At 46.1% G+C, this 13,396-nt stretch overlaps 1 protein-coding gene across 1 annotated transcript in view; it reads left to right on the top strand.

The window, feature by feature from the left end:
- The window catches only part of PLEKHA8 (pleckstrin homology domain containing A8), a 52,476-nt gene that overhangs the window by 20,199 nt on the left and 18,881 nt on the right, over positions 1-13,396 (top strand). Inside the window, exons 2-9 of the mRNA XM_024562931.4 lie at positions 1,153-1,269; positions 2,226-2,381; positions 3,831-3,955; positions 5,958-6,116; positions 7,105-7,145; positions 8,675-8,832; positions 10,633-10,789; positions 11,187-11,272. Of these exons, the coding sequence (XP_024418699.2) occupies positions 1,153-1,269; positions 2,226-2,381; positions 3,831-3,955; positions 5,958-6,116; positions 7,105-7,145; positions 8,675-8,832; positions 10,633-10,789; positions 11,187-11,272 (999 nt within the window). The remainder of the gene's footprint in view (positions 1-1,152; positions 1,270-2,225; positions 2,382-3,830; positions 3,956-5,957; positions 6,117-7,104; positions 7,146-8,674; positions 8,833-10,632; positions 10,790-11,186; positions 11,273-13,396) is intronic.

The following is a 13,396-nucleotide window of genomic DNA, read 5'->3' as shown; positions in this document are numbered from 1 at the left end:
ATTAACCTATGCCACCCCAATAAATTTAATTAAAAAAAGAAAAGCAGACACAGATGAAGTAAATGAGTGGCACGTCACACCTGCCACCCACCCTCTGCCGAGCTCAGACTCAGCGCCGACCAGTTAACCCCCGGACTGCACGCGTCCCTGAACCGTGATCCGAGGCTGGGGAGCTTCAGGAGGCATGCCGATCTGTAATCACGTAATAAACTGGCACCTTGGGTGTCTCAGCCACCTGGTCTGTGTGAACCCGTCCCCAGGGGCCCATCATCACATGCCTGTACCTGAACAACCCCTGGGGCTCTGCCCAAAGCCCCTGCCCCCTTCTCTCTGCTGCCCCCGCCACAGAGCAGTCCCGTGAGAGACACGTGTCCCTAAAGGGCAATGGCATTCCAGAGAAAGAAGAAAGTAAACCTGACTGAGGAGACTGACAAGGCTGATGCAGGGATAGGCAGGGACGGACACGTAGGACGGAGAAGATGCAGCTCGAGCAGAAGCCCAGAAGCAGGAATACAGCGACTGCGTTCAGTTTGATGGGCACACGGGGTGTGTGAGAGGGCACGGTAAGGTGTGCATTGGGACCCGGAAATTCTCCGAAGTGAAAGTAGTTGAGCCCTTGAATGTTTTAAGATCCCTCCATTCCAGTGGATCAATACCAAATAGTGAGCCAAAGCAATCTTTTCCCGTGGGTCATACGGCCCTAGGCACACTTGTTAGCACTCTGTGATGTTGAAAGGGCCGTGTAGTCTTTTGCCTCATTTCTAAGTCTGGGATAATTTTCTTAACCAGAGGTGAGGAGACCATGTGTGTGATAACAATAATGTTCAGGAAACACCTGAAAACCACAGATTACTGGTACCATATTTTAGGGGGGGAGGGAATCAAAATCATCGGAAATCCCATTCCTTCGAGAGTCATCACACTGTTGCTGCTGATCCTTTCAGACTTGTCCTGTACGTTACACGACCAAAAGTATATGCCTCTGTGGTGTTTTTAACTTTGCAAAAATGGGATCAGACGTACAGGTCTTTCCCTGAAATGGGCGTTCCTGGGCGCTGGGCCCCGCGTCCTTTGTCAGGTCCTAGTCCTGTGTCCTGGGAGGCACCTCGAGCACGGGCAGTCATTGAGGCCATGCTCTTCTTCCGTTTGCAGGCTGGCAGCCTCGGTGGTTCCTTCTGTGCGGGGGGATATTATCCTATTACGATTCTCCTGAAGACGCCTGGAAAGGTTGCAAAGGCAGCATCCAAATGGCGGTGTGTGAAATTCAAGGTGAGAAACCAGGAGAGCTGCCGGTTTTATTTCTCCTTCTCTCCTCACCAAAATAATAAAAGCACTGGTCTCTGCTGCCTTCCTCTGCCTCTCCTGTGGTTCAGAAAAAAATGCATGGTGCTATGTCCCAAAAGAAAGCTCTGCAGTAAGACCTCAAACCGCAGCCACTTGTACAAGGCGGTTGGTTAAGAGGGAGTCAAATGAGAGCAGTGGGCCTCACCACACAGTAGCGCCCATTCCGTAGTCACCTGCCCACCTGGGGCCCGTAGCTGTTGGCAAAGCTCATTTAAATCTTTTTACTGCAGCGTCAAACACTTCCGTGTTTAATTCAGGACACACACTCCTCACCGCCCCCACATACTCAAAGCAAAACAAGCAGACGCCTAACAGACCTGTAAATAGCCTTACTTCTTGGTTTGGGGATCATGAGACATACTGAGATGTGGTTCGGAAGCAGATTAGAAGAGAATTTGGGGGTCAGAGGCTGGTGGGTGGTGGGTAAAGGAGGGTGCGGTTTGCGCCTTTCTTCTGAGGGCTCTGAGGGAGTGCTCACGCTCTCGCTCTCGCTCCGACTTGTGAAGGGAAGTAGAAAATGGGAAAACTTCGTGTTCTTGATTGCTTTCCAGTAAACCCAAGGAGATAAAGGGCGCCCTCTTACTGTGTGGCATGCAGGCTGTTTCGACCTCAGGGCAGCTTACTTTACACACACAAGCCACAGGAGCAACTCCTTCTCTGTTCTGATAAAAGACCCAAAGGAGAATTGATGATTTTTTTTTTAGGCCAAAGTCTGGGTGTGATACCTGGGGGCCAGGGGCAGGGTTTTCCCTCGCCATCGGCAGAGGCATCTGGGATGACTTCAGTGACTGGCACCAGTTGAGCTCAAGGATTTGGGCGGGGTGGCGGCTACCCAGGGTGGGCTCTTACAGGTCTCTGACCTTGCTCTACCTTGCTCCCAGTTCATTCTGTAGATAACACACGCATGGACCTGATCATCCCCGGGGAGCAGTATTTCTACCTGAAAGCCAGAAGTGTGGCGGAGAGACAGCGGTGGCTGGTAGCCCTGGGGTCAGCCAAGGCTTGCCTGACGGACAGTAGGACCCAGAAGGAAAAAGGCAAGTAGCGACTGTCCTCTGGTCTGAGAACCTTGGGAATCACCCACTGTCATCTCTGGGTCTGGAATTTACTACCTGGCTTCTGAGCAGCTAGCCAGCTTCTTGTATCATGCAGGCAATACAAAACACAGTGGAATTTAAACCATGGGCTCTCTGTCTGAGCACACCAGAGTAGCACTGGGTTCAAGTCAAGGTTCCTGGCCTCGTGACCTTGGCCTGGGTCACTTAGTAATCTTTCTGATCCTCGGTTTCCTAATATTTTAAAAAGAGGCAGTGACGTACATTAGAAGGATTACAGCACGCATTAGTGATTACAGGAAGCCCGTAGTACCCAGTCTGGCAGAGTTCACCTTTGATAAAGAGCAGCTGAGCCATCGAAGCCTGGGATCAGGAAGCTTTCTGCAGGAACCCCGCTTTTCCTCCCTTTCCCTGGGGCAGGATGGGGACTTAATTGTCAGGTTGCTGCTGCTTACTGCTCATGACCTTGGATATCCGTAGGTCCAAGAAGTACAGCACAGCTTTCTGTCTGGACCGGGGCACAGGTGCCAGGGCTTCCTGCCTGAGTCCTGGTCCCCACCTTGCAGCCAACTAGCTCTGTGAATACACCTGAAGATAGCGGGAAGAGAGGAGGGCCTCTGGGAAAAAGTGTTCCAGGACACCTTTCTCATGACAGGTGTGGCAGATGTACCTACCTCTTCAGGTAGAGACCGTAAAGTGACCTCTTCACTGGTGGTTCTGAATGCTAAATTGAGACCAAATTCTGGACACTGTCAGCTTTGACTCAGATCCGGTGGTAACATGCAGCATTTTTATGGAGAAGGAAACAGGCAGTAATGACTGTTGCTGCGCCCTTGGCGCCAGGGTGGCCGGAGTGCCGGGCTAACGAGGGAGCAGCAGGTGCAGAGAGGGCGCCCTCGGTCCTGACCGGCGGCATGCTGGCCCAGTCCTTGGGACTCGTGAGCCACCTCATGAGTGGCAATTGCACGGTGCAGGACACTGTTTCCCAGTTTTGAGCACTGTGCTGGCAGGTGGATAGCCGTGACCCCATTTTACACATGGAGAAAACTGGGGTGAAACCGAGACTGAAGCTCCGAACCCCGGACTGTGCTCCCAGCTGTTAAAGGCCAAACATTCATGTAATCTAAACGGAAAACAGTGTCTGCTCCTGGCTGCGACACGTGGATCAGAAGTAAGCTACCTCCTCCTCCCTGTATGGCTGATCAGGCAATAGTTGGCTCGAGAAATAGCGTGGACCACTTCCACAGACTGGAAGTCTCCTTTTCGGTTTCTCTTGCTCCGTATCTCCACTGATACCCTGCCTGTAACCCACACTATGCGCCGCCGACTTCAGGCATAGGCTACGTAGCCTACTCTCTGTGTGGTAGACTAACTAGTAAATCATTTATTCATTTTGGGAATGACTTACATCGTCATCGTGTCGTTATTTAGAGTTTGCTGAAAACACTGAAAACTTGAAAACCAAAATGTCGGAACTAAGACTCTACTGTGACCTCCTTGTCCAGCAAGTGGAGAAAACAAAAGAAGTGACCACAGCGGGTGTGTCCAATTCCGAGGTAAAATATTGTTTCTCTCAGCCACGTGCGAAGTGGTGCCAGATGTTGCTTACGGGTGATGCTTACTGTCACATAATCCCTGACTGTCTTGGATGTTACTGTTTTTCAGAGAAAAAAAAAAAAGATAAAATTTAACAAAGAATAAATGTGTGCATTTCGGTCTATGGAAGCATGTAACTTTCTAGAATGAATTCAGGATCAATTAACTGCCAACATTTGGGACCTTTACACTCAGTACTGATGTCCTCAAAAACGTCGCTCTTTAAAACAGCACCTCGCCTGCCTAGCAGAGCCTCTTCCCTAGGTGTGGCCACTCCCCTATCCCCATCGGGTCTGTCAGTGCGGATCTGTCACCTTCGGTGACACTGGTGACTGTCGTGCTCTAGGACAGACTAGTGCTTTCAAAGATGGAGACAAGTTTTGTTCGCTCCTTCAGCAGCAAAGGTTGCGACTTTTAGCATTTATTAATAAAGTGGCCACTCCCCCATCCTAGAATATATGGGAAAAGGTCTCTCTGGCGTCAAGCTCTGGACTGAACGGCCCACACTCACCAGACAGGGGCTCCACAGCTCTGCTCTTGGGCGGGTTAGAACCCACCCCCAGGCCGGTGAGACAAAGGCTCTGCAGGTTATAGCGAATGGTTTCACGTTGCGTAGTTCTCCAACGCTGCTACTAGGAGAGTGTGTGCTGATAGCTTTTCCAGTAAGGGTGATCGGACTCACTTTCATTCACTTCCTTCTGGGCTCATATTCTCATTCAGCAACTGCCAATCGTGTAGGAGACACTCTGCTGGGAATAGGGAAGGGGAGGGGCACCAAAAACATCTTCAGTCCTGTCCCTGGGGCGTCTGTTCTCTACTACAGCCATTTTAAACCTTTTCGTTTCGGGACACACGTAAACTAATTACTAAAATTCCTCGGCACACCAAAAAATATATATTTTGCTGATCTGACAAATAAAAAAGGTATAATTTTGATTCATTCATGCTGGACGACTATTGTTGTGTTGGCTGTTGTTATCATTTTTTAAAATAATTTGACAATCTAAGGCAAAAGAGGACTGTGCCCCTGACTAAATAGTCAGATGTTGCATGTTTTAAAAGTTCATACAACATACTGGTTGAAAATCGCTAGTCTAGAGCAATTAATCATTAACAATTAATTAATCCTGGATTCATTCTAGAGAGTTAGGTGCCTCCATGGGCTGAAATGCACCCATTTATTCTCTTTGTTAAATCCCTTTGGCCCTCAGGAAGCATCTGGCAAAGTCTGGGGATGTTGTTCTGGGAGAGCCCAGCATGGAGACTTAGTTAGGCTTCTGGTGACCTGAGGGGTAGCGTGAGCAACTCCATCTTGGGCCCAGTCTGGTGACTTTAACACTACCAGGGTGCGGTTACTCCACTCTCTAAGTCAGTTTTCTGAACAACACACTCATATGAATATCCAGGGGAAAAACACACTGAACAAGTAAAATAACTTAGAAAAAAAAGGATTAGACAGTCAAAACAACTCCAGTTGCTGAAACCTCTTAGACTCACCTGAACTGAAAGCCAGAAAGCCCATTCTGGAAGCAAACATTGCATGATTCGTGGTTGGTTTCTAATGCTTCTGTTTTAGAACCTCATTTTCACTCAGGCAATGGGAGACGTTTTTCCATTGATCCCACTGGTCTTCAGTCTGTGCGACTCCCTCTCTCATGTCTGCCACCTCTGCAGACTGGGAACTTCACGAGGGCCCTGTGCCCGGCACCTGCGTGGGCACACAGTATTGTTGCCTCTGGCCGGAGTGCGGGGTGAGTGTGAAGGGTCAGAGTGAGGGTGCAGCTCCTGTGTGGTTCATAGATAACGTGGACTCACCCAGTCCCTTTCTCTTATAACTCGTGCAGAATAGATGGGAACATTGTTATTACGATGCTGCAGATGAAAACCTCGAAGGGCATTCCACCATTGGGCTTTCTCTTTTTTGGCAAGGTAAAGGAGCCTTCCACTCTGGTTGTTTCTTAGGAGGGAATCGATGTGGGAACGCTGCTGAAATCAACGTGCAATACTTTTCTGAAGACCTTGGAAGAATGCATGCAGATTGCGAACGCAGCCTTCACCTCCGAGCTGCTCTACCGCACTCCGCCAGGGTCCCCGCAGCTGGCCACGCTCAAGTCCAGCAAGGTGAGAGCCCTGTGCTGCTGGCCCGCAGCCGGGTGAATGGAAAGTGGAAATGCTGAGAAGCGATATACTGAGCCGTGCTCCCTTTGGTGACCGATGAAGACTTTTTTAGTGGACTTCTTTACATCCACTTTTATATCCGCCCCCAGTCTCCCCTGTCCAGTCAGTTCCTTTCAGCAGTTTTACGTCCTAAGCCTGTCTCTGTAGCTAGCCTCTTCTCTCCAGCCTCTTTGACCAATGGGTCTCTTTGGGATTTGTGGTAGCCTTCCAACCAGTCACCTTCGCAGGCAGCTGGACAGTATTCCCACTCACGCAGTGTACATTGGGCCCTCTACCAGACCTTTCCGAGGCCCCCTCATTGCCCCTCCCACATCCCCAGCAGTCTCTTTTGCTGTCAGTATCTGGCTTGAATGTGTTAACTGCTCGTGCGTAGCTCCCCCACATCTGGGTGCCATTTCCCAGGGCCAAGAATGCCCTCTGCCCTCTCTTCCCCTGGTTAGCGCTTACTCATCCCTCAATGCTTGTTCTCTTCTTCCCTGAATCCCTAAGTTGGGCTGAGCACTCCTCTTCTCTGCCTCCCTTGATTTCAGTCGTCCTCTACAGTGACATTACCTGAAGGGCAGGAACCCCACACTGTTTACCTTTAAACTTCCAGTGTTTACTATGGGGCTGCATCATACCTTGGTACTTATTGATGTTTAATGAGCACAACTGAAATTATAAGGAAGTGAAGCACTGAGGGTTTGGCTCTGATAATTAGGTCCTTCAAAGACCATCTTCCTTTTTGCTTAGAAATTTGGACACCCTCATCTGAATAAATATGAAGGGCTGGTTGGGAAGAATGACTCCCTTCCTTTAGGAGGACCTAACGTGGTCCCAAAGCTGGAGCGGTGAATGTTATGGTCATACTTACCAGTTTCATGTGTGGTCAGTTAAATGTGCGCTGTCGGAAGTGTAACATGTAGATTTCATTTCTGTGCTTCTTTTAAAGGTGAAACATCCTGTTGTACCGATTCATAATTCATTGGAAAGGTATAGTAACGTTTTTGGTTTTTCTTCCTTCTAAAAATAAAAAAAAGATAAAATAAGAGTATTTTGATCGTTTGGTGGTTTTTCTCATGATTTGAGATGATACCAGAGGGAAACAGCACCTGGTTTTCCTCCTCTGGGGGAGCCCGAAGCAGCTGCAGACCCTCCTTCCACTCAGCAGCGACTGCCGGGGAAGGCGTTTGCATCTTTGGCTACGGCCACCGCCATGGCCACGACTCTGACCCACCCCTTGTAGTGACTTTTCATCTCTCTAGTGAACTGAGGGTGGAACTGCTTCTCTTGTGAAGGAGCTGAGCTTTGATCTAAGTGTTCTTTTATCCAGAAAGACAGCGCTATTTTTTGTATAAAAATAAGTCTTAGGTAGCTTTACAGGTTGAGAAAAGAACATAATATCAAGATCTAAACTATTTCTTCCTCACAATACTCCTTTGATTTAAAAAAGGACACATTTACATAGTTATGTTCCTATTATTTGGGGTCTTTATTCAGTTATTTGATAGAAGCATTCCCATGTTTTGACTTAGTCCATATACTTGTCTTTTAAAGTTATTATGTAATATTTCATCTCTTTGTGTACTATAGTTTGTTTCTTTAGTACAGGATTGATCCTAATTTGGTTGTTAAAATTTTAATTCCTGTCCTAAATATTTTTACTAAGAATTTTATAGATTTTTTTTTTCTTTTGATGTATTTCCTTAATATACATTTTTCATTGCTAAGTTGGAATATGATATTTCTTTAGAGAATAAATGTCTTTCTTGGAGTCATCATGTAGCTTGGACCCTTCCCCTTTGTTTTTATGAGCAGAAAATTTTTGTTCTAGTTTAGCTGGTCCTAAGCACTTATAATAAGGTGTCATATTTGTCCCTTTTAGAGAACCGGGTGTTCCACTTGTATGTTATATTGCCTTTTCTGTTACCCCGAAGAGCAACACATCCTTAGGATGTCTTCTCCACCCCCCCCCCACCCCCGTTTTTTACCTGTCACACATACTTTGCAGGGAGAATTCTTCTCTGGTCACAGCATGTGGCTTGCAGACAGTTAGCTGCTAGGCAAACACAAGGAGGTGGCTGGTGATTTTGAGAGCTTTGTCACATTTAACAAGGTGATTTTGAGGAGAGAAAACACCTTTCAGGGAGAGGCCGAAGAAGAGAATGAGAAAAGTGTTAAATGTGGTACCTGTAGAAAGCTGATTGAAAACGAAGGACTGTCAATGACTACTTCCTGTTTCTGGTGGGGAGCAGGAAGTTTGAGCCCCAGGAGGGTGCAGGAAGAGCGAAGAGCTGTGAATGGCTCTTTGATTTCTCAGCTTCTGCCTGGAGACAGGCCTGCTCAGTCACTGGCGGGTGCCTGCGTGGGAGGCAGGGCTGGGGAGAGACTGGCTTGATCGAACAGCTCTGTTTAATCCATGTAAACCCTTCCCCTCCCCTCAGAATAAGATCCACCTGAACAATCTGTTTATCACCAAATAATTGGACCTTCTGACCTTTCCTTTTAAAAAAAATTTCCAGGCAAATGGAGTTAAACAATTGTGAAAATGGATCTTTAAATATAGAGATAAATGACGATGAAGAAATCCTAACGAAAAACAAGAGTTCCTTATATTTGAAATCTGCAGAGATGGATGGCAGCATATCAAGTGAGGAGAATGCAGATGATAATGTAACAGGTAAAAACGAAATTAAAGTCTGAAGCAAACCTTTGAACCACCTTAGGAGTTTGGTGGTTTGATCCATTGTCCATCATGGGACACTTGGTGGGAAGTGAACTCAAGGCCGCATACTGGGCGGCTCCTGGGGCAGATGTGTTAGCTGGATGTCAGGCCACGTGTCAGTCACCATCTGACCACAGGCTGAAGAGCAGGAAGAAGAGCGACTTTCCACTCGTTGGTCTTGGCCGAGACGTCTGTGGGCGGCAGTGCGCCTAGCAGTCTGCACTGACTTTTTAGAGAACGTGCGTGTTTATTTCACTGGCCTACTCTGAACATCCAAGTCCTTCGAACTGAGACTATGATATCGGACTTAAGAGTGTGTCAGGTTGTGGCAGGCCAGGTTTCCATCCTCCTGGCCTCTGGTGAGGCCTGACTCAGTCAGGATTCACTGGCCGCCACCAGGCCCTCGCCCTGCCTTCTCTGTGTTCATCAGGCCACAGTCCCTTTCAGATGTGCTAATTCCATTGGCTCCAACCACTAAAACCCACAGCTGTAGTAGAGCTTTGAATTGTGTTATCAGTTTTTAATAACTCTGTTGAAAATAAAGTGAAAAAAAATTTCCTCATTTCCCTTGAAGTAAGAGACTCCATTTTTCCAGACAAGTTGGGGAAAAAGAAGATGTATTTTCATAACTGTTACTATAAGGCAAGTGATCCACCCATCACTGAAGTCTTGTCCCTTGGGTAAATAATAAAGACGGACAGTTTCCCTTGAAACAGTATTATTGTTTGACCCGTAATTTCACTTCTAGGAATTTGTCCACAGGGAATAGTCATATTTAAGGACAAATCTCTGGACAGGGATGTTCTTTATGACATTACAGTTGGTTCTCATTATTCGTGGTAGTTCTGTCCTATAGTCATTGCAGACACTGAGTCAGCAGCCGCTGAACCTTTGCTCCGAGGGGAAACGCAAGTTAGGTTTCTGCAAAGCCTCTGTCGACTACTTTTGTCGGCTGATCAATATATAGCCTTGTCTTGGGTGTTTCTACTTAAAGACACCTTATTTAATATGTATTGTTAATTCAGTGACATTGAACCCATGGCCAGTAGCTCTACGACTCATGCCTGAACGAAGCTTATCTAACACACGTATTTTCTCCGTAAGGCACGTCACAGCCTTCTTGTGCTTAGGAACACCAGACAGCACAGCCCTCGGGGGCCCTTTTAAACAGGGAAGTCAGCGACAAAATGCACAAAAGGTAGCACTAAATAAACCCTTGTGTGCAGCGTGGGAGCTGAAATAAGAAGGCAGAGTGTCACCTTGTTCAACCTTAGCTGGGAACCCATCTGTCAGGTGACTCCATTTTTCACCACTCTGCACATGTCCACAAATAACTGCAAAAGTGCTGGAAGCACTGGTTTTCGAACGCCGAATAAACTTTAGCAAGTAGGCCAACTCACAAAGCCAGAATACACGAATGGTGAGGAATGGCTATTTCTGGAAGTGAAAATCTAGAAACCACATAAATGCCCTCCACTCGAGCATGATGCAGTTGTATGTGGCCATTAGAGGCATGGTTTGCAGCGTATTTAATGATAGTGAAAATATTTTTGAGACGTCGGTGAAAGCAAGCACGATACAAATCTACGTATTTTTAAACCCAGTTTGTGTGTGTATGTATATATGTGTGTGTAGAGTACTTCACTGATTTTTATTCTATGTACCTCTCTGCATTTTAGAAATGTTTGACAATGAATACATACATATATTTTTGTAATAAGTAATGGGTTAGCAATAAGTATCTTTACTTTGCAGCCCAAGGTGAAGTCATGAAGGGCGAGGGAGAGGAAGACTTGGGAAATCACAAGAACTCGGCACCACGAGGGCCGAGCCCCTCAGGTAGCTCTCTGCAGCCCCGCTGGGAAGAAGGCCAAGAAGTCATCCCGACTTTCTTTAGTACCATGAACACCAGGTATTCTGTGCTCTCTAAACCCCCAAGGTTGGAGACCTTCCGCAAGATCCGCCCTGGGGCTCCTTTCAGGGATGGTGTGTTCGGGCGGGATAGAGACAGTGGGCAGCCCAAGTTCCCGTGTTACTGCTCACCTTGTCTGAAGCTGTGGGCGAGAAGGCATTGGACTGTGAGAGTATATTCCGTGAACAAATTTTGGCTTGTTCTGAAGATTGACCTTTGGAAAATGAGGTTCTCATGAGACTGTTTTATAATAGAAAAACAGTCACTGGGGCTTATGTGTGAAACCAGACACATGGTTTGCCCTGTGCAGGGGCAGCTGTTTTCATGACTGCCTCTGAGCTGCACAGGGTGCTAATGTTTGCATTTTTTTCCTCCTTTTTACTACCAAATTGCTTAGCTTTAGCGACATCGAACTTCTGGAAGACAGCGGCATTCCCACAGAAGCGTTCTTGGCATCGTGCTATGCTGTGGTTCCAGTACTGGGTAAGATCGCTGCACGGCCTTCAGTCCATCAACCCCCAGAGCCTGTCTCCCTGTCGCTGTGCCGCATAGAGAGCCCGCACCGTGCGTGTAGCGAGGCGGCCCTTCCCAGCTGCCTCTTCACATCGCCAGCCACATGCAGAGAAAATGCGTGACCTGAAGCATTATCGCATATTCTCATTTCGTGATTAAATATTGACCTTCCAGTAGTGTGACAAAAAAAAGCGAATTCTGTTTTCTAGAAATCGTAATTAAAAATGAAAGTGAAAGTCGTTGAGGAACAGACCTTCAAATCCATTGGTTCTATGTGAAAAGTGTTACCAGTTAAAACTTTTTCTCAAAGCTCAAAAAAATATAGAGGTATACATTTATTTAAGCTCAAACTACATTTACTTTTTATAGTCAGGAGTACTGGAATTGCTAAGGTGTTGAAATTTGCTACACGACCCATTTAACTCGGCATCTTTCTTTTTTTTTAATCACAGTACAACTTGCATAACTGAAGTGTTACGATTTCATGAGTCTTGACAAAGGCACCTGCTTACGTAACCTATGTCTCTGACAAGACCGAGAAGGTTTTCATCAGCCTCTAGTGTTCCCTCTGCCGGTCAGTCCCCAGCCTGTCACCCGGCCTGAGGCAACGATTTTGCTGCTTTCTGTCACCATAGATTAGTTTTACCTGTTCTAAAATCTCACATCTATAAAACCATATTGTGTGCCCTTCTGCAGCTGGCTTTTTCTCTCACTATCATGTTTTTGTCCTTGTCACAAGTATTAGCAGATCGTTCCTTTTTAATGCTCAGTGGTCTATTAAATGAATTTAAGAATTTGCTCATTCATTCTTCTGTTGGTAGACATTTGGGTACTTTTATGTTGGGGGCAGTTATACATGGAATTGCTCTGAATGCTTTTGTGTCTGTGGGCATGCGTTTTCCTTTCTCTTGAGCCAATACCGAGGCGTGGACTTGATGATTCCCAGGGTTCGTGTGTTTAGCTTTATAAAGACTGCTTGCACAACCGTACACTTCCTATAGTAGTATGTGTGTGTTGTGGTTGCTTCGCATTCTTCACCAGCAGTCGGTGGCGTCAGTACTTTTGGTTTCGGCCATTCCCGTGAGTGTTAAGCGGTATCTTATGGCTTACATTTGCACTTCTCTGACAACTAATGATGTTAAGCACTTTTTCATATAATTATATGAAAATCTTTAATCCATTTTTAAAAGTTGGTTGATTTTCTTTTTATTATTAACTTCTAAAAGTTCTTTATACATTCTGAGTAACATTCCAGTGTAGACATGTGCGTGGTGAATGTTTTCCCCAGACTGTGCGGCCCGTTTTGTTAGCCTGTCTTTTGAAGAGCACAGTTTTTAATTTTCATGAAACCCAATTGATCTGTTTTCTTCCTTTTACGTTAGTGCTTTCAGCATCCTAGCAATCTTTGCTCACCCCCAGCTTATGACGATGCTCTCGCCCGTGCCATCTCCTGCACTCTTTCGGTTTTGTTTCCATCTGTTGTTACCATCTTGGAATTAGCTTTTGTACATGGTGTGAAGTAAGTGTTGAGATTCTTTCTTTTATTTTTCTTCTTATGTCCGGTTGTTCAAGAACCACTTGTTGAAAGACATTTTTTCCCTTTTACATTACTTTGGCAGCTTTGTTGAGAATCAGCTGACCTGCATGGGGGTCTGTTTCTGGACTCTCTCTCCCATCTGAGTGATCTGTTAGTTTTTCCTAAGCCAATACTCTGGATCCTATTACTGTGCATTTACAGTAAGGCTTGAGGTCAGGTGATGGAAGTCTTCCAATTTTGTTCTTTTTCCAGATTGCTTTGGCGATTCTAGGTCCTTTGCATGTCTAAATAAGTTTTAGCTTTTCAGTTTCTATGAAAACGCCTGTTGGTATTTTGATTAAGATTACTCTGAGTCTGTAAGCCAAGGAGGGAATCGACTCCTTAACCACTGAGTCTTCTAACCCCTGAGCACGCTCTGTCGCTCCGTTCACCCTGGTGTTTGTCATTTTCACAACAATGTTTGTATCATTTTTTAAGTGTAGAAGTCTTACACATATTTCATTAGGAATAAATTTTGGAATTTTATGGTTGTCGATGCCATTGTAAAAACTACTTTA

This window comes from Desmodus rotundus, chromosome 6 (assembly GCF_022682495.2).
Source record: "Desmodus rotundus isolate HL8 chromosome 6, HLdesRot8A.1, whole genome shotgun sequence".
Lineage (NCBI taxonomy): Eukaryota > Metazoa > Chordata > Mammalia > Chiroptera > Phyllostomidae > Desmodus > Desmodus rotundus.
The sequence above is the reverse complement of the archived record's forward strand: the minus strand, read 5'-3'. Positions and strand labels throughout refer to the sequence as shown.